The 21,434-nt window shown below is 45.6% G+C and overlaps 1 protein-coding gene across 2 annotated transcripts in view; it reads right to left on the bottom strand.

Annotated features, from left to right (window-relative positions):
* CUX1 (cut-like homeobox 1) overlaps nucleotides 1–21,434 on the bottom strand; it is a 339,346-nt gene that overhangs the window by 277,991 nt on the left and 39,921 nt on the right. For both annotated transcript variants that reach the window (XM_014550122.1, XM_014550123.1), the window contains exon 2: nucleotides 12,419–12,529. In XM_014550122.1, coding sequence (XP_014405608.1) covers nucleotides 12,419–12,529 — 111 coding nt within the window. The remainder of the gene's footprint in view (nucleotides 1–12,418; nucleotides 12,530–21,434) is intronic.

Below are 21,434 nucleotides of genomic sequence, written 5' to 3'. Positions count from 1 at the left end.
TTTTCTATATTTTTTAGAATGCTAGAAATTATTTCATATGAAAATAATTAACCCGTTTCACGCTTCATGTATAAAAGAACTACCGCAGGTAAAATCCTGAGTGAGGCTTAAGTGGGTCAGGAGAGGCAGAGGTGGCTGAACCTTCTGAGTCTTTCTGCCTGAGCCGCTCCCTAGGATAAGAACAGGGTCTGGCTGATGCAAATCTTTCTCAGGGCTGAAAGGTATCCCTTACCTTACAAATGCAAAGTTCTAATGGCACAACAGGGAAGGCAGTGTGGGAGGTATCAAGCACTGAGGTCGCGCCCACCCCACAAGGCAGAGACCCTGGGAAAAGCTGAACTGTTGTCAACCGTCCAACTTCAGGATACTTGATCACAGACCTCTTTGCAGACAGTACCCTTTAAAGTGTCCCCAGTATACAGTAGAGTCAGTAAATGAAAGAATAAATAAATATGGGGTTAAATTGGGGCCCCAATTAGCTTTCTGAATTAAAATGGTGACCTTTCCAATGTAAAGCAGGGAAACACCAAGATGGGGTCCCGTAGCTGAAAGTTGCTCAGGATGTAAATTGTTCCCTTGAGAAGTAATCCAGACTGTTCTCTCCCCTGAATGCATGAGGAATTCTATCTGCTGGGGAGACAGGCAGGGAGGGTGTCTGCATGTGGCCGGACCCCTCTGGGGCAGAAGCAGGCTTTGCAAGCCTGGACGGAGGCCTCCAGAACCCAGTTAGGACTCCCCATAGAGCCACTCTGGCACAAACCTGCAGCTGATTGGCCTGGATTTGAAACCTCCAGCCAGTGCCACTGGTCATTCATTGGCTGTGACATCCTAGGGAACTCTCTCCTCTCTGGCCTCAGTTTCCTTTTCTTTAAAATGGAGATAAATACTGTACCTATTTCATAGGCATTCAGGGCACACAGTGCTCAATACATGTCAGCTGTTGTTATTCCTGTGTTCCTGCAGTGACCAGAGCCCTCAACACAGAGTGGCCCTGGTACACCCCGTTTCCCACACAATGGTAGCACCATGACTGTTTGCTGTACATATAATGAATTCTGAATAGAAAAAGCACAAGAGGTAAATTAGGTGAGTCCTACTAAGAAGAAAGGGCAACACCTACATCTTGGGCCCATGGGGAGGATGAACCCGAGAGAGCTTGAGGAGGGAGAGGGCCAAACTCCATAGCCCTCAATTCTCAGCCACACATCATTGCATCACCACCTCCTTTCTCAAAGAACAGTGGCACCTGGCTTGCTCAGATCTCAAATCCAGTCAGTAGCAGAGCCAGGAGCAGAAATCCAAGTGTCCAGATTCCCAATACAACACTCTTAATTTTATCAACTATACCAGGTATATGTCTTCCTGTTAAAATACTGGGCCACAAACAAAATTATTATACTCTGCATGGCAGACATATAATGCTCCTTGTAAACTTACTTTTTATGCAACTCACATTTGCTAGTTAAAACCAAGAACCAACATTAGTCAATAATCAATATTCAATGATTAACCCCACCCACCCCCACCCACAGGCCCCTGGCCAAAGAAAGAAAAATCTAAGCCAACAAATCTCAGGATCAGTGGGACTTGTCATCCCATTGTCTCTTTCTTGACTAACATAATCTCAAAATTAAAGGGGAGATTTTCCTGTGCTTTGGCTTATAATAATTCACAAGTAAATGTTAGAGTTTAGCCTAATTGCTCTTTCCTGGGTATACTCCCACTAAATGCACCCAAAACACACAAAATCCTTTAAATGTATGTCACTTCAAAGCAATACTAAAAATCATTTTTAAACTAAAAGAAGAGAAACCGCTTACAATGAAATGAATAAAAATTGACTTCCAGAAGCTAAAAGGAAACAGTTTGGTACAGTGGTCATGGCCTGGTTCGTGGGAGCCTGTCTGCCTGGTAGGCAGGTGGCTAACACTCTAATGTGACACTAATGACACCCACTTCCTGGGGTAACTGCAAGGGGCACTGAAATGTTTGTGAGGCATTTAGCATAATGCTTGGCTCTTAGTAAGTACTCAATAAATATTAATAAGTAACAGTTCACCACGATTTCAACCAAATTTTATGGCTTTCACATTTAGCCATTATACCCTACAAGGATATTTATTGAGAAGAGGCATCCAAATTATTATTACATCCTACATAGCATGGCATTCTCCATTCAAAATGCATGGCAGATGAGGTTACTGACCAGAAAGATAAGTTATTGGCTACTCTCAAAGAACAGCTTCCAAAGAGAGTCCAATGGCAAATATTTCCACTCTACGAACAGTAAAGCTAATGTAAAGGGTGAGAAATGACCATCTAGGCACATGAAAGGGACACATTTTTATTTTACTGATTCTATTCAAGTCTGCAGTAGGAACTAGGTTTATAGTTTATAGACCTACTGGTCTTCTCTATGCTTTAAGAGTATTTTTAAAATTTTAGTGTTCATTTGTAGCTTTAAAATCCATTCATAAATAGTACAATTTCTCCTTTCAAAAGATTTGATATTAATAACATGCCATTTATTGAGCTTCTATTATTTACCACGGTTATTCTGGATATTCCACAACATTTTGTCAGAGTCACAATAACTCCAAAATAATTGTCATCAGAAAATGGAGGCTCTGAGAGATTATACAACTCAACATGGTCTCGACTAAACTTACACACCACACCAATCTAATTACAGTCTTTTCCTTTGGACAGTTATTAAACTCTCAAATACTTTGTCTGTTATACTTTAAATAGCCCTTTAAAAGCTGCTAGACACACGAAGGAAGCGACACACGGGCTCAGGAAGGAAAGGGAATGCCGGTCCGGTGTCGACATTTCAGTGAGTTTGGACAGACTGCCTTTCAGCACTCACAGAAAGTGTGGCCTGGGGCTCGAGAAGCCACCCTGCTGCCCCTAAGTCAGGGCTCCACACACAGTTCTCACTCAGTCACGGAACACAGAAATTGAGAGATTAACTCTTCATTGATTGCCTAAGAGTTCACTTTTCAGCAAGGTCTCCCTCCAACTCAAATGTTCCTTAACTTTCTAATGTCCAAATTAAATGGTGTCCCTGGTCTTAGAAAGCAGAGGGACTTCATCTGATGCCTGAAAGTAATTGGGTGATAAGAGCAAACAAAGATAAATCAGGCCTTTACCGGAAAGGCAGTTTAGGGACCCCAGTGCTAAACCACCTGTTAAATTCATCCAGGGGGCGGGATGTGCAAAGGGGCATTTTCCATTTTTTGATTTAAAAAACTTCCTTTAACTTCCTGAAGAACCTCCACCCATCCACACTCACTCACTGCCATATTGTCCTGCTTTAGTTCTTATCACCACCTGAAATTACCTTGTGTGTCAATTGTTTACTTAGTCACTGCCTGCCTGCCCCTCTTTGAAAACTGGAAGCTTCTCTCTCAGTGCCTGCTGTATCTTAGCACCTCAAATTGCCATGGCCCCTGGACGAGTGCAGAACTACCTGTAGATGGAAGGGAAGGAGGGAAAAACAGAGGAGGAAAAGTGTTTATTGAGCACCTACTATACCCTCTGTGTACATGAATTCATTTCCGGTCTACTAGCTGGGACATTCATTTTTGGTTCTGCTTATTTTTATATACAGGGCCCAACTCTCAGAATGTTTAGTGACCTCCCTCAAGGTCACTCAGCCCAAACATCTGTGTCACCACTTACTGGCTCTCCACTTCACTTCCGGTCCTGGACTGTACATTTACCTTCCAGGAATCTCATCCGCTCCTCATCATGACCCCTTGAAGTAGGCGGAATAGTTTGGCAGGTAATGGAATTGAGGTTAAGTCTCTGTCCCAATGCTAGTGAACCATGGAGCTACTAGGACTTAGTTCAGTCTGCCCAAGACCAAGGAAATTCCTCTGCTCTACAGGCCTCCATGATGCCTCGGAGCATGCTGCAGGGTCTCTGGAATGTGGGGGGTATAATGTGGCCAGTACTTACTGACTTGGGGCTGAATGAGGGTTAAGTTACATTCATTATCACACTAGAGGCAGGTTTTCTCTCCTAGGAACCCAAAAGAAACAAGAAAGTAACCTCCTGGGTTGATATATTGGCTTAAAGAGTTTAATTGGTAACAGTTAAAAGTTCACTTTTAATTTTTAAACTTCTGCTAGTTAAAGTCTTATTATAACTTAACGGTGGGTAATTCTAGAATGATTAACATACAAGTTGATTATTTGGGCTTTATAATTTTACCAAATGCCGGAGTAGCCTTTTAAACACTAAGTTGCTACTGCCAAAATGAAAATTCACATGATACTTTTATGATTTTCTTCAGTCTAAGAGCACAACTGCATAAAAAACCTATGCAGGGATTTCCCACACCTCCCACAAGAGAGACATTTGTGCAACTATCACCACTTACTAATTCCAGGACATTTTCATCATCCCCAAAAGGAACCCCAAAGCATTAGTAGTCATTCCCTATTTTTCACCCCAGCCTCTAGCAACCCGATTACTAGTCTACTTTCTGTCTCTATAGAACTAGACAGTTCATATAGATGAAATCATATAATATGAGGTCTTTTTGTGTCTGGCTTCTTTCCTTGGCATATTATTTTCAAAGTTCATCCATGTTGTAACACGTATCAGTGCTTCATTTCTTTTTATAGCTGCATAATAATATTCCATTGTATGGACAGACCACATTTTATTTATCAATTCATCCACTGATGGACAACTGGGTTGCTTCTACTTTGTGATTATCTTGAATAATGCTGCCATGAACATTCATATACAAGTTTTTGTGTGAACTTGTTTTCAGTTCTTTAGGATATATACCTAGGAGTGGACGGACATGTAAGATCATAGGGTAACTCTATATTTAATTTTTTAAAGAATTGCTTAAAAAAAAAGGCATTTCTTGAATTCTTTTTAATGCTGTAGAAAAAAATAAAATAAAATTTGTGTCAAAGCTTTATTATCTGCCTGTTTGAGAAACCAATCAATCGTACAGTGATGTAATTAACATTTTTAAAACCTCTGTTTTGTAAAGGAAAGATTTCTAAATGCATGCTGTAGATTTGACAGGACCTTTCATACTATAATCACCATAAAGTGTCCATGGAGGTCTATGGCTAAATGAAAACGCAATGAAGGCACCGCTCCTGACGCAGGTGCTTACCTTTTACAAATGGAAGAAAGGAATTGTACCAGAGCTGCAGATTCGGCTACAGAGCTGTGGTTAGATTCCTGGACCCCCAACACGAACAATTTGCTGGATGATGGGGATGCTCGTATTCCTACCTGGTGTGTCCACCCTGTGCCCCTGATCTTCTTAGCTTGTAGGCCTCCGTCCCATCCCTGCCTTTCCTAAAGGTCCATGTGCCTAGGGACATGTCTGTCTGCTCTCCTCTTTAAAAGTCAGATTTGTCAAATCAGTGCTATGGGCTTCAATGAATCCATTTGAGTGTCCAATGAGATACAAGAAACATTATGCTGGTGTCTTTCGTGTTCACTGATTTTAGATTCCTATGAGGATGGAAGCAAAAACAAAAGCTGAGTGGTAAACTAGAGAGCCATACTGGCTTCCACAGTCCATCAATTTGTTTAGAACAAGGTAAGAGTTAGAGTTCAGTTACTACCCTACACACAACCGTGTCCCATCGCAGCTAAAACGTTTGAATGCTGTTTTAGAGTTTAGAAAGCTCCTTTAATCCTCCTTAGCTACCTGACTCAAGGGGGACCCTAGCTGGGTCCTGCAAAGCAAAGACACCCCTCAGGCTTCTAACCAAGCTCAAACCTCAATATCTCAAGGCAGCCTGTGCAGGACGTGTCCATTTGAGTCTCAACTTTATTTTTAAGTGACTCTCTTTTTCCAGGCTGAGTCACTCCCTGCAGTGTCTATATAAAGGCTGTAGAGGCAGTGACTAAATGTATTTGGGCCTGGGCCACAACTATATATTACTCCCCCCCGCCCCCACCGTCCACCCTCCCCCAGCCTGCTGACTCCTTTTCTCACAGGGAGTGAAAAAGGAGTTGAAACTTTGCAGCATCTTTCCATCCTTTTGTCTTCCTCACATCGGCAAAAAGGGAGCAGGTGACTTATGTGTGAAGGAACCGTGTTGGGGCATGTGATTTCATATCCATCTTCATCAGTGAAAAGATGACTGTGGCTTTCCTAAAGAAGACACTCACCTGCGCCGCGCCCCCCCCCCCACCTGCCAGAGTCCAGAAAGAATCCACTAATTGAGTTCATTTCAATGATGGCGCAAGATTGCTTTCCAAGTCATAGCTGAAGGTGACTCCTGATTTTTTACAACAGTTTCCCAAGAATGTAAAACTCAGAAAAACATTCTAGCCTGAGACAGAAAGGGCAAATTAAGATTCTGGCACTCAGGAAATGAACGCCAGTGAACAGGCAGTTATGTCAGCAGTAAAAAGAACATTCCCTGTCACAGTTAGGCATGCTGACCAGGAGGCGGGGCTGCGAGGCTGCAGCTGGTGTCAGGCCCAGGGCCACCTGCCCTGGTGGGGACAGCGAGTGAGGAAGGGGTGGTCAGTCCCAGTGCTGACCCTAGGGAACTGTGTCCCAAATGGTCAGGGCTGGGGGTTGCTCTGCTGTTGACAGGAGAGGCAAGAAAAGAAGCCACGAAAAGAAGCCATATGCATTGGGCAGGAGAGATGTAGAGAACAGATCCAGAATGTAAGCGTGGTAGACCAGGTGTCATGAGGATTAACACTCCAGAGAAGAGATGTTTAGACAAAAATACATCAGGGGGAAAATTGACCAACGAGAGCTCCGGAATTGAAGCTCACTTTTAAATCTCAAAGAAGAAATGTGGCCCCTTCTACAGGAAATATAAATGAACCTTGCAAAATCAGAGAGAGAGACACCTAAGACACATTATAGGGTAGGAGCTGAACACAATGAGAGCACAAAAACAAACCCTGAGCATGTATTATGATAAAAATCACTGCATCTTGGGTCTGTGGGTCTCCTCCTCTCGCCCCCATAAAGGATGGTCCTGTCCTTTCTGAAAATAATTGTAATAAAACCAAAAGCATCTCCATGCTCTTTCTGGAAACAAGTCCAACACTGAAAAGACTTCTCTTCTGGCAATCAAGCATCTCATTCTAAGAGCACAGGCCGGTGAGCTGGAACTCTTCCCCTACAAACATCCTGTGTCCTCACCTTAGGGCCTGCACTGCACAGAGCTGCATCTGCGTTTGCTCCAGCTTCTGGGCCTGTCGGGGGGCAGCACAGCCCCACAGTTAAGAGAATCGACTCTGGGCTCATACTGCCTGGGTTCAAGTCTCAGCTTGGCTGAGCAGTAGCTGTGGCAACCTCAAGTCAAACTTTGGTCTGGGGGCCAAACATAAAAATTAACCAAGTGGAAAAGCAAGAAAAAAAGCAATTCCTAGGCAGAATCATGAAACTCTAGTGCTGTCCCTTTTACGGTACCCAACAGAAAATAACTCAGTTTCCAGGAGTGAGGAACTGGCCGAGTGCCCTGGGGGTTTCTGGGTGGTGGCACCTACATGCTTCTATGTCACCACTGATCCAATCTGCAGTCAACTTTATCAATACAGATGCCATTTGGGGCATTAAAGGTATTCCTGGCTTGCCTGTGCCTCAGATCTCCGATCAAAGCAACAGAAAAGCAGAAGGCAAGGGAGTTGGCCTACACTGCACACAGTTCTAACACCACTAGGCCTTGAGACAGCTACTGCTTCCCCTCCCCTGCACACACTGCCACCTGGCTGGCCTTGCCCTTCACCAGCCGCAGGCAGGAGCAAAGATTCATCCAACGCAGAGATGCCTGTGCCTGCTGCCAGCCTGCGGGGCCCCAATCCAACCGGAGGTGGCCCGGTTCCACCACCTTAGTGCCCAGCTTGGAGGCTGGAGCACAGTGGCCTCTGCCCAGAGGTCAGGGCCTTGGCAGTGATCCCTCACACAGTCCCTGACCCTCCTTTCATCCCTCCTACCCTGAGCACAACAAGGAGGAGGGTGAAGGAGGAGTCACACAAGATGCTCCCAGAGTGGCATGCCGAGACTGCCGATGTGTGCCCAGAGCTGTTCTCTAAGTCAGTGGTCCAGGTGAGTTTCAGAGTCCAAGAGAAACTCTATGGAAATACATGCATTTCTCAGGGGAGTAGGTCCTTAACATTCACCAATATTGCAAAGGTTGAGAAGCAAGGCTTAAAAAGCAGCCCTGTCTATCTACAGCAGGGGTCCGCAAACTACGGCCCGCGGGCCACATGCGGCCCGCCGAAAACATTTATCTGGCCCGCTGGGTGTTTTTGCCGCCGCTGTGTGCATAGGAATTTGTTCCTAGGTTTTTTTTAAACTATAGTCCGGCCCTCCAATGGTCTGAGGGACAGTGAACTGGCCCCCTGTTTAAAAAGTTTGAGGACCCCTGATCTACAGTAAGAGTTACTGAGGTGCTTGTGGCTTAGATCCTTCCCACCATGGATATGTGAATGTTTCTGGGTGAAAGTCTACATGCAGAAGGTTCCAGTTATACTATCCTAGCACTGAATACACGGTGTCAGGATGTTCTACGTGCAAGGTAGGAAGATAAGAAGGGGACAGGATTTTACCCCCAGGGCCAAACCGTCTGGCACATGGAAGATGTTCAAAAGGTATCTTGTAAAATGATAAACTGTTATTACAAACCAGCTTTTGGAACACTTTGGGCTGAAATTACCTGTATTTGTTGTGTGTTTTTTAAAGTTCCCTGAACTAGCTTTGAGGAGCAGAAATCAGCTGCATCTCATGCATTCCAAGGTACTCGTTCTAAGTTAATTCTAGTAACAGACACAGACTGGACGCCAGGTGCCAGGTCGGTGCAGAGCCTCCACACACACACCTATCAATCTTGTGAGCTGGGCCCTGTTATTACACTTTTTATAGATGATGAAACTGAGACTTTGGGAGGTTAAGTAATTTGCCCAATGGCAACAGCCAGTAAGTCACCTGCAAAAATAATATGGAAAGCTACACAACCTAGAAATACCCCACAGTCTTTTATGCTCAACTCCCAATTATTAATTCAGTAGGAAATGAATGTTTAATTACAAAATTCAAAATGTTTTTCTTTGAAAGGAACTCATTTTTGGAATCAAAGAAATGCATAAAACTTTATTTGCAGAGTCACTGCAATCTCCTGCAAATTAACTATAATTCTAAGGGTAAAAAGACATAAGCAATAACATCAACTGACTATAAAGGTGTTAATCTAATGACATAAAACTGAAACTTAAAAAAAATCATTCTAAACAAACGATATTCAAGGCTCTGGCCACCCCGGCGCCTGCCTCTCTGTGTTCCTGTGGCTTGTCCTGGGGGAGTGATCCAGCCTGTCAGACTCCGCCTGCCTTTCCCGAAGCCTCCTGTTAGAGCCCACCTGTCCCTCTGGACTTGAGGTTTCCCAGTTGCCCTTGGGCAGGCCCAGCCCAGGAAAATACAAATTCCCTGTCAAGGGACAACCTTACTCACCTCTGCCTTCACCCTGGTGCCTAATCCTGCATATTAAACTTATTGGATATTCAACAACCACTGGGAGGACATTTCCTTCTCACCCAGAACAAAGAGGAATCCCAGCCTTTTCACTGAGAATCAACACACTTGGTGCGACACCAGCAAGAGCACCACTGGCCCTGGTCTGCCTCAGTGGCCCCTGGGCCTCACTCGGCCAACCATGTGAAGCATGAGGATCCTAGTCTGTATCCACACGAAAAGATATCTTTTCTCCCAGCAAGCCAACAAAGTTCTAAGCAACCTTCACTTTCACAGGTCCATCTTCTAGCATGTTCCCTCTATAGTAAAGGGCAATCAGTTTCCTTCCTTGTTTAATAATCTGTCCAGTGGTGGAATCAGAAGTGACTAATGTCGAAGAGAAGTCGGGCTCCTCTGATCTGAAACCCCAAAGTGACAATCCAATATCCCCTCTAGATCCCAGGCCCCATACTCACCAGAGCCCCCACATTTACCACCAGTCTACCTCCCACATACTCCCCTCCCTCTGTTACCCCAGAGGACCCCAGCTGCAGCTACCCATCCCCACCATGGCCTTAAGTGGCTTCAAAATTTCAAAGAGAAGATTCTGGTTGGTGGCATAAGTAAATATGCCAGTCATCTCTATCAGTCTTGCCTCAGGGTTCCCACAGGGACCCCCTATAGGTTTCCAGGATGAACCTGGGATAGGAAAACGCAAGGGGAGGGGTGGGGGCAGGAGCCTGCAAGCAGCTTCACCCTTCTACACTTCCTGAGATTCGTGCTACAGCCAGACTCTCCCTACTGCAGTGGAAGCAGCCCGAGTGGGTACCAGCCTCGACCAACTAGCAGAGGCCAGAAACAAGCGGGATGGCAACTTCCATCCTCTCACAGGAGAGTTTCTTGGTCCCTTTCTCCACAGAAAACAACATTTAAAACTGTGCCCTGAAAAACAGTGCCCCAAATGAAATGTACCAACCAGGCTGCTTCCTTCACAAGCCTCTCCTATTTATTGGGATTAGGAAATAAAATGCAGTTTAAGGCTTTTTCAAGTAACTGGCATGGGATGCAACACAAACTGTGTGAGCTGGTCCCCAGTTCCTGCAAAACGAGGCCCACTTAGACATCAATGGAGGGACTGGGCCCAGTTCAGTACAATCAACATTTGTCAACTGAGTGCAGCACTAGGTGGCCGGGTGAAACATGCCCTTCCTCGACTGGAACAGGCCCTTGGCAGCTAACAAGAATCTGGGGCCCCAGAGGAATACCCAAGAATCCAGTTCTCTGCTTCATCCTCCTCACAGTCCTTGTCATATGACAGATTAGGTTTACTTAAGGTTGTCTAACCTTCTTTTTTCTATGGTCACTCCTGGACATACAGTCCCCAAGGGAGGGCAGTAAGAACACAGGACAGCAGGTGACAGTTGCTTACTGGAACGGTGCTGAGAGTGGCTCGAGAGACAGACATGGCAGAGGTCGGTGGGGGAAACAAAGTCAAGGACGAGAGCTTGGGAAACCCCACTGCAAGACTCTCTAGGACAGTGATGGTGAACCTTTTGAGCTCGGCATGTCAGCATTTTGAAAAACCCTAACTTAACTCTGGTGCCGTGTCACATATAGAAATTTTTTGATATTTGCAACCATAGTAAAACAAAGACTTATATTTTTGATATTTATTTTATATATTTAAATGCCATTTAACAAAGAAAAAATCAACCAAAAAAATGAGTTCGCGTGTCACCTCTGACACGTGTGTCATAGGTTCACCATCACTGCTCTAGGAAGACCTACCCTGAAGCAGCCCAAGAGGAGGAGGCAACAAAGGGTCCTATCCTTGGTTCCTTTCTTTGCGCCTGTCTTTACTCGGGACAAGGTGGAACATGGAGAATAGAGGCTCCCCCGAAACTGCCAAGGGCAGCAACCCCCAGGCATGAATTACTTTAATCTGCATTTTTGGTCTGTCGAAATATGGCAGATCCACACAGGGCGGGGTGGAGTGGAGAGGGTAAATCGTGGTTCTCAAATTAAAAGCCTTTAGGTAGGTCTGCCCCTAGAGCCCTTTCTCTTTCCCCTGAGCTATCATGTTTTCTCCCAACATATTTTTCTGAAAACAGAGGGTTAATTATTTGTTTTCCCAAATGATTCACAATAGCACTCACTCCTTGGAACACTTAAGTCCACTTTTAAAAATTCAATTCACGTGCCATTTTCCAGGATTTCTGTATATTGTAAATGAGGTATATTGTGAAAGTTAAAGGCACCCTCCCAGAAAGCAGCTATTCTTCCAGGCCTGTCCCTTTGTCCTCCAAGGAAGAATCTGGAGGCCTGGGAGACGGGGCCAAATCTGCTGACCTAACTACTCCAAACACTGTCCTCCGAACACAAACTTCACACACACACACACACACACACACACACACACACACACACACACAAGCACATAAAGAGCACATTTCCAGTGCCCTTTAAAGCATATTTCAGGAAACAGAGGCATTTAAAAGGCCTTACCAGATTAAATGTCTGATTTACAAGAAGTATTGGCATATGCATCCTGAGATGTGGGCAGTCCTCAGACACCCCGCCTGCCCTCCACCAACTACATCCTCACACTCAGTGACCCTCCATGGACTCGGGGGTAGTGTGGGCATGGAGGGCAGGGGCCAGAGGTCGGGATGGGCTCAAGGGTCTGACCTGGCCACACACCTGGCCACATATTCTCAAAGACCCAGAATGCAGTGTCTGCATCTGCAATTAGCTCGTGCTTTAATTTGCTCAGACAACCTGTCAGTGCCCGCATTCTCCAGCCCTCGTGGAAGTATGCAGTCTGCTGGTACAGGGCTGAGGGCCATCAAAAGAAGGCAGACTGTCTGAGAGAAATTAAATGCTTACAACATGTCTTCTGATATGTACAGGATAGTGAGACCCCTGCAAAGAGACCTGGCCAGAATGCTGCCTCACCTCTGGAGTGTTCTTCTTGAACTCTCGGCTCTGCTCAATGAGCCGCTTTCTAGACTGCTCGCTTTCATCTTGCCGGTTTGCCAATACTGTTGCGGTGGCATCGAGTTCCCTCTGTCAAGAGAGACAAAAAAAAGGGAAGACAAGATTGTAATTGCAGTTTGTACCAGAGGGGATCATATTTGCATTTGACCAGAACACTGGGGACAGCCCCTGTGCTCCAGGGACTGTCAACTCGTCGACAGAGGCGGCGCTGGGGGCTGCGGACAAGGAAAGAGACACAATCACACGGTTCCCATCCAGCCCCATGCGCTAGTTTGAGAAAACCAAACTCGCTCAGCTTTGATGTGTATATTGACACCACCTCACAAATGACTGTTTCTATAATAGTGCATACAGATACTTTTTTTTCTTTTTGCTAAAACCAGAGTCAGGCCAATGCCCAAATGGCATCCCTCCCTGGAGTCACTCGCTTCTTCTGTTCTTAACAAGTGTTTCTTCTTGTCATGTCTCTGTGCTCTGTCCTTCGGATTCTCCCTGCGCTTCTCATCAGGGCATTCTGTTTGGCTGTCCTTCAACAGTGTGTGGATCCGGAATCTTTTGTAATGATGCTTCATTTGTTTTCATTCAACAAATATTTATTGTGGGGCTTACTACAGGCTAGACATCATTTAACCTGTTACTTGTTTTCAAGAGGGACTTTTATAAGGTAAATTCCAAGGTATTTCTAATATCTTATAAACATTCAGAATGAGGCTTATTGGTTATTCTCAAACTATTTCACTAGTACTGGGATTCTGAGAAGCACCAGGAATGGGTTCCCTATAAAAGGACCTGTTAAAGGCTAAGGGCTCTGGGCTCTGCTATACACAACAAACTGATACTCAAAGCAGCAAAGAACCTGTGCCCTGACCTCAGGAATTCTGGGAGCAGCCACCAAAAGGATCAGTTTCAAACAAGCCTACAGCAGATGGGCCCAAAAAGGTGTTCCTGGCTGACAGCAGGAGCTCAAGGACACGTTCCCATAGCCACCGAAAGGCCCATTTTAAAGACACACACTAGCACATTCTGCTTAGGATTAAAGTGGCTGTCCCAAGTGGCTTCTCAATGGTCCTGACTATTCCCCCCAGGCGCAGGCACAACAGAGCAAGGACCCCATCAAAGGCTGAAAGGCAAGTAAAATAAAAATGAAAATCCATCCAGAACCATCCAGGAAGCAGGCGAGAGTTTCTCCACCTTCCCTCCACCCACCTCATGAAGTTCCACCTGCTTTCCTTTTTGGTGGAAATACTGAAGTAGTCTGTAAGCCCTGCTGGTGAACACTTCACTCGTACCACTACGGGTGGGCCAGTGCCAGACGAGATGACAGAGTGCTGGAACAAACATCCAGTGTGCTGTCGACTTGGACACTGGACAGTTTAAAGGGGGGGGCGGGGACTGGAGGGGGAGAGAATACCACACCACACTCTTCCCTTTAGTGATTCTGGCATTACAGCAAATCTTGGGCAAACAAGTCCAAAAGAATAACGTGGGCTAGAATTCAAGAACAGATGTCAAAGCTACTGCAGCAAAGAGGGAAACACTGCACATTTTGATAGACCACATTTGAAACACATCCCAGTCAAGTGAAGGCAGAAAAAAAGAGCAACCGAAAGCAATGTGGTAATGTGGGGATGGAGATAGAGAAGAGAGAGCAATCGCAGATAAGCAGAAGGCTTTTCAAAAATATAAACAATCTGGTAAGGAGGAGGACTTAGACATCTATATTTAAGCAGCAGCAGCAGAAGTTATAAAGGGAGACTTCAAGAAGGGGGAAAGAAGCCAATATTGAAATATGACAAAAAAAAGTAAAGTTGATGTTTCGTTCCAATCACACACGGATGCAGAAAACTTAGAGGAAAACAAAGAGCCCTTGACTGCTTTCAACGAGGACCCTAGTTCCAGAGCTGGGGGGCAGAGGGCACAAAATCAGCCGTGTTTGGTGACTTCTGTGGCCTAATGCTGGATGCTGCAGGCTCACTAGAGGGAAGAGCTTGGAGACGGTGGGATTGGGGGTGGGGTGCTTTGGAAGGCATCAAAAGAGCACGTGATCTATGAGGCCCTCTGATCCCCAGGTTCCCCGCAAGCCCCCCAGGCAGATCCATTAGAGAGCCAGACTGAGAAAGGCTGAGCCTGGGACAGGTCGCTGGATGGAAGGCAAACCCATCTTTACCACCTGGCTGCAGGGCCAGCGAGCCTGAGGAGACCTGCTACTGGCAGTTGGGGACCCCCCAGGGGCCTGCCACACTCCCTTCCCCACCCGTGCAGACATATGCAGGTCCACATGAGAAACCAACGGGGGTCTCCAAATATAATACCGTGTTGCCACCCGCCACCAGGAAAACAGATTGGCACAGCGAGGAGAAAAGACCGAACATTCACAGATTGTGAGGGAGGGCAGCTGTCACCTCCCCAAGTTTGGTTGGTCAGATTTAAGCCTCGCAATCGTTACAATCTTTGATTGAATCCCTTGAGATAACACCACCGAACCCTTCTGAAGGACACCAAGGCTTTCCCAGGCTGTGGGGACAACACAAAGGGAGGAGATAGTTATTATACATAAGCCAAATACTGTTTTATTATCTACCCAGCCTGCCTACACTCAAAGTGTCAAATATAATGACACATTAACAAGGGGATTTAATGTGTTTAGGGGAGGTGGCCTAAAATACAGAACCCTCAGCCCTGAGTCACTGGTCACAAGTGAGATCGAACGTAGAGTCCCCACATCTGAAAGGCATTAAAAACTTACAAAGAGAAAAAACAAAAAACTGAAAACCAACCTAAATATCCAGCAATAGCAGACTGGCATATCTACTCAGGGTTATTCTGCAATGGTTAAAAAAGAAAAAATACAGCCCTACATGCACTATCTAAGATGAAGTGATCTTCAAGATATATTTAAGTGAAAAAAACAATGTGCGAAACAATGCTAACACTATTTAAGAGAGTCTCTATTCATATGCTTACATAAGTTTCAGCTATCTCTAGAAAGGTGCAGGAGACAATTGAAACTGTCCTTGGCTCTGAGGAGGCACCAGGGAGGAGGGACTTGCTCTTCAATATATATCTTTAGGCTATTTTGCCTTGTGCATGGATTACCTAATAGGAAAAACTGCAATATATCTTAATTTTTTAAAATCCTGCTAATGTGAAAAAAATACACATATAATTATAGAAACATATTTTACATAATGCACCCCATATATGAGTTCATGGTCTGCGGGTCCACCTGCCCAGGGTCGGCAATGGCCTCCTGACTCACTCCGGTGATGCAAAAAGTGAGGCAAGCACATCCTTTGTCAAAACAACAGCTGTTGCTTGCCCAACGCACTGCACACTGGCCAGTCTCAGGGCTTATGAATGAGGAGGAGGTGGCCAGACTTTCCAGAGGAAGGACAGAGGAGGTTGTCCCCTCAGAACTATTTAGAACTCTTTCTCCTGCTGGAAACACCAACAGTCCCAGATCTGAGGTGATGGGAAGCTGGCAGGGTTGGGAGCAAACCCACGGGCTCTGAACACAGAGGCCCTTCCAACTAGGCCGAAAGTGCCGGAGAAAGTCCTGGGAAAGGGTCTTGCAAGGACGGCACCCGGAGAAGCTGTGGGGTTTTCGTTCTAAGTGACCAAGAGATGGCTAATGTCAGGAGGCAACAATGTCCAGGGAAAGACTTCTGGCTGTGGAACCAAAGGTTCAGTGCATCTCACTCTATGAAACAAGGGTACTACCGAAGAGTTGTGGATGGCTGTAATCCTTTTTTCCTCTGGATTACAACTTCTGGCATGCTTTTTCTCCATTTCTGACTGATCTTAAAAGGACCAAACTCCTAACATTTTAAGTTTCTCTCTGCCTGAACCTCAGCCTCTCAGCCAAGGATTAAAGATTTATTAAACACAAACAATAAACAGCAACCACAAACCTGCCTATTTAAAAGAAACTGTGGGGGAAATATTTCCCAAATAAAACAAGTCCCGCTTTTGTGAGACTCTCTCTCTCTTCCTAGGCCCCAGGCCAGGCCTGTGGAGGAGGCCCCTGTCCCTGAGCACCCTGGGCTGACAGAGAAATCACCCAGCCAACTGCATCAGCAATGCAAGTATTGTCTTTTTATGGTCGCTAATTTTAAGCCAAAAAGTTCATCTGGTGTTTCTTTAGTGCCTACCTGTTAAACTAATCAAACAGCAAATCCTATGTGAGAATTTTAAATGGCTTTATTAGTGAAAACAAGGAATACTTGTGCAAAAAGGAAAATACCAACCGCAGTTTCTGTTTCTGCACCAGGTAGTCCTCATGACATTTTCTATTTCATTTCCAGCAACAGAATCATTTGGACAAATGGGAGCTGCTCTGACTAGAAAGGAGTGAAGGGCCCAAGCCCACCTAACATCGGCCTCCTCCTTGTCATACCCCTCCCCGGTCCCCTACACAGAATATCTCATAACCCTCAGACAGTGGCTTCAGAGAATCCTGGCTTGAAATCCAGGCTCCATCTCTGCTGTAACCTGTGTAGTTTTGGTCAAATAACATTCCCTCTCTGGAGATAATTACGATAATGCATGTCAAGTGCTCCATCAAGGTAACTTTTTCTGTACTATCAGAGCCATGCACTTATTTAGGCCTCAATTCATTCTGCCACCAGTATCCCCAATTAGGCTGGAGGCACCTGGGTTGCACAGATGAATTGGAACCTGACCCTGACCTGACCTCCAGGTACCCACAGTCCAGCTGAAGAAACTAGGCAGGCAAGGAAGAGTGACAAGACAGAGGGACCAGGCTGGTGGAACGAAAGCAGAAGCAGAGGTAGAAAAGGGAGAACATACTGCCAACAAGAAAGCTCTTCGAATTTTTGTGAAAGATGTCCATCTTGCCTTGGATCTGTGGGCGAGACTGGCTCAGTCCCCATCACCCTCCTCCTCCTCTTTATGTGGGCTCATTGAGTACCTGGCACAATACCTGGGGAGTAGGTGCTGTCATAGACCCAGAACAGGACTCAGAAGAACCAGGAGCCTGGTCAGGTCCCCCCAGGGGATGGGTAGGGATGGGGTAGGGGCACATGACAGGAAAGTGCCATCAGTAAGCAGAGGCCAGCCTGGCTTGGGCATGGAAGTAGTGACAGGGACTGCTAGGAGGCAGGTTGGTACCAATGTGAAAATAGGTATGTTCAAATAGAAATGTAAAAGCCACTCCCCAGACATGTCCCCAAACAGTGACCAGGACAGCCACTGTGAGTACACAGATCTACAAGCATATGTAATGTGCTTACACACAGGCTCTCTCTGGAAGGCTCCACAAGTAAAAGATGCTGCTGCCATTCCCTATCCTAGGGAGGAAAATGAACAGGCAGGGGCCTGGGAGGGGGTCCTTTCACTGTCTATCTATTTGTACCTTTTTAATTTTGAGCATGTAAATGTACTGACTACTCCTAAAAAGTAAATATTTATGTATTAAAATCTCTTTTCCCTCTATAATGAGACAACATAGGTTTTGAAGGACTGATAAGGACCTATGAACACCTTATTCCCAGAAAGGTACTCCTACGTGGTACTACAGGAAGAACATTGTGTTCTGTTCATGGGTATGTGACAATGATCTCTATTTAAAGGAGAACCTTGCAGAATTCCCAAAGTCAATGTTCATTTACTTTATAGAGAATCAAGTCTGACTCCATATTTCCCAAGTGTTTTTTTCAAACACTTAATCCTTACACTGTTCCACTCACACACTCTGATTCAGGACCAGGTAACGCACAACTCTGAATATGGCTACAATGTTGTCATGTGATGTCAGTCATGTTAGCCAGCAGTGAGCATTTCCACTCAGGAAGCTGTAGTTTCCACAGAAGTAGACGGATCTCCAGCAGGGACCCTAGTGGACGAGTGGCAAAGATGGAACAGATGGAACAGAGGGAGAGACCCACCCACCCCGCCCTGAACTGTGAGCTCCCACTCTCCCTGCATGCAGCCCAGGAGAATCTCAACAGAAGGCAAGGAGGGGGAAAAGCAAACTGGATGGAGAAAAACAGCACCGACTAATGGCAAGGAGGTATTGGAGTAGGTTCAGGGAGCTTCAAGGAGTTCAGTCTGATGCAAGATTAAGGCATCCCTCATTCCCTCATGGGCATAAATTACCACACACCTGTAAAGGTGACGGGATATATACATACACCCTGCAAGAAAGGGGACATGCCATGACATAGCCCAAATCTGAGCTTATCATTCTTACTCAAAAGTGTACAGTGGCTTCCCAGAGGACTTGGGATGAGACCACTGAGGGCGCCCAGGCTCCTAAACTGGCACGTTGGTCCTCCTCTAGTGCCCGCAGAAGGCTGGTTCTACTCCTTTCCCTCGGACCCTCAGCACAGGCTTTTTCCTCTGCTTGAAAGCCTTTCCTTTCTCTCTTCAGTGAACTGCCTGATCTCTGCTCAAAATACCCCTTCTCCTATCCCTTCATCCCCCTCTACCCTGCCCAGAAGAGATTGGGAGGCATGTGCCCCATCCCTGAACTGTGCCTCTGGCAGAGAGCCTAGTTTGCAGTTCTGCATTTGTGTGGGTAGGTGCCCGGTTAACGTCCAGCCAGTGGGCTATAAGCTCTGGCAAGGCCTGTGTGTTGCTCACTACGGGATTCTCAGCACTGGATGTGCTGCTGGGGCACATCACAGGTGGGTAGTCAAAATTTGATAAATGAAAGAATAAGCTAAAAAAAAAAAGGCAAAATAAAGTAAATGCTATAACAGAAATCCCAAGAAAAAGTGCTAACGGGCTCAAAGGAGGAGAGATTGCTTCTCCTTGGGAGAAAATTAGAAGCAGCTTCATGAAAATAATAGCACCTCAAATAAGAGCCTGCAGGCTGGCAGGGATATACTCCATACACTCCGGGCAGAGGCACCAATATCCATTATAAGGAGAGAGGAGACACATTTAAGAACTCTGCAGGCTGGCAAGGCTTCCAGTAGGAAACAGAGATGGCTGTGCGCAAAAAAAAAAAGAAAGAAAGAAAAAGAAAAGAAAAGAAAGAGGGCTAACCCGAGCACTGAAGTCCTGAATGGCAGAGAATAGTCTGGAACAGTTCAGGAGGCTCTGGGGGGCTGAGGAGGAAGAGGAAAGGCTGGCAGAACTGGCTCTTAAAGGCAAGAATGGCTGAGGAAGAGGGGAGGGGGAACATGGAGGAGACCCACACCCCTCTCTCACTCACCCTCAAAGGATCCTGGGTAAAGTTGTAGAATGGTACTACTTTTATAAGAATTAGAAGTATATGGCTAAGAGGGGCTCCTCCCTGCTTAGGAGCCCTTGGAAGTGGTATTTGATTGGAGATCTGACAGTTTAATGGAAGAGAGAAAGGAAAGGCTTTCAAGCAGAGGAACAGCCTGTGCTGAGAGTCTGAGGGAAAGGAGTAGACCCAGCCTTCTGTGGACACTAGAGGAGAAGCAGCCGGGCAAACTCTCTAAGCAGCATCGGAAGTAACTTTCATCACAGCTCCACTGTAAGAATAGGGGAAAGGGACACAGGAATAGGAAAAGTCCATTTCAACTGGGCCTTTAGAAAAACAGGGTGCGGCAGACATGGGGTTCGCTGTTGAGGCTCTTCCCCTGTTAGATGGGCCACCTCTACTTCATTTCTGTGCCTCCAACTGCAGATACCAATAGGGGATATTCAGGGAAGGAGTGCTTTTCCCAGAGCAGGGAAAGTGAGGTTCCTGGGGTGCCAGCACAGCACCAACACACAGTAGGTGCTCAGTAAATGCTGGCTTAACTGGTGGACAAGAAGTGACCTCTATGGGTTAATCACTCTCTGTGGTTCTCTGACTCAGGGAACAAAAACGTGGGTGTGTGAGCAAGAGACTGCCTAGAGTTCAAGTTTCTAGTTATCCAGGGGTTTAATCAGAAACACTCACTGTGTGTTTCAGCCTTGCTGAAATCTGTACAACACAACCAGCCATCTTCCCCTATCTTGGCAATTAGAGTGAAATGATAGGAACGAAACCTCCTAGCCAGATCTCACAGGGCACAGAGCATAGTGGCTGTATTTATAGCATGAAGGTGGTGGGTCCTGTTCCCCAGGAGCCCAGAGAAAAGAGAGAATGTGTTTGGGACCAGGAATTGGGGGTGGGGGGCTGCAGGGCAGTGTAGAGGAAGACTCGTGTGCATATGGGCTCTCACCACCTGTCAGCTCTGTGACCAGTCCAGCAGCCTAACCTACAATGGGGACACAAATACATGCCTCCTAGAGCTGTTATGAGGATTAGATAAGATCAAATGCTGGTGCCATGAGTGATGACGTTAGTTTCGTTTTCCTCTTGCTATTCAACCTGGCCTCACCTCCAATAAAGATTATTTTCTCATACCCATTTAACTCTTAAAACGGTGTGAGTCCAATATGCACTCAGTATTTTGTGATTCTGAAGGATGACTTAATATTAATTTCCAATCTAGGAAATTCAAGTGAAACAATTACTCCAACATACACTTGCTCCCTGTGGCCTTTCCAGCTAAAGGCTGCATCACTGGATGATGGTGCAGGTAGGAAGGGACGGAGGTGGGGGCAGGTTTCTCAGTATATTTTTAAATATATTTTTTATTTTGGATCAAATGAAGGCATGCTCAGAAAATAAAATTGAATAAAAATAAATAAATTGGCCTAACAAAAGCTACGAGCACAAAGTTTTCATACAGCCTTTTTGTGAATTCCTCAGTATTAAGAAATTTCAATAAACCAAGATTTTGTTTTTTATTGTTTTTCACCCCGTCGAAAACCCACTATGCAAAGACAAAAATGCCAGATGTATCCAACAAGCACTGCACTACACAAAGTACTTGCCAGACTCTCATTTAAACAGGGAGACGTGAGAGACGTGTCTGGGTGATGCATAATGGAGTATGTGGGGATAGAGACCAGTGTCACTAAGAGTAGGCACACACAGCCCAGGATGAGGAAAAGGCGTCTTTTAACCGTAATGAAAGAATTCTGCTTTACATATTAATTGAACCAT

The sequence above is a fragment of the Myotis brandtii genome, unplaced genomic scaffold, assembly GCF_000412655.1.
Source record: "Myotis brandtii unplaced genomic scaffold, ASM41265v1 scaffold583, whole genome shotgun sequence".
Classification (NCBI taxonomy): Eukaryota; Metazoa; Chordata; class Mammalia; order Chiroptera; family Vespertilionidae; genus Myotis; species Myotis brandtii.
The sequence above is the reverse complement of the archived record's forward strand: the minus strand, read 5'-3'. Positions and strand labels throughout refer to the sequence as shown.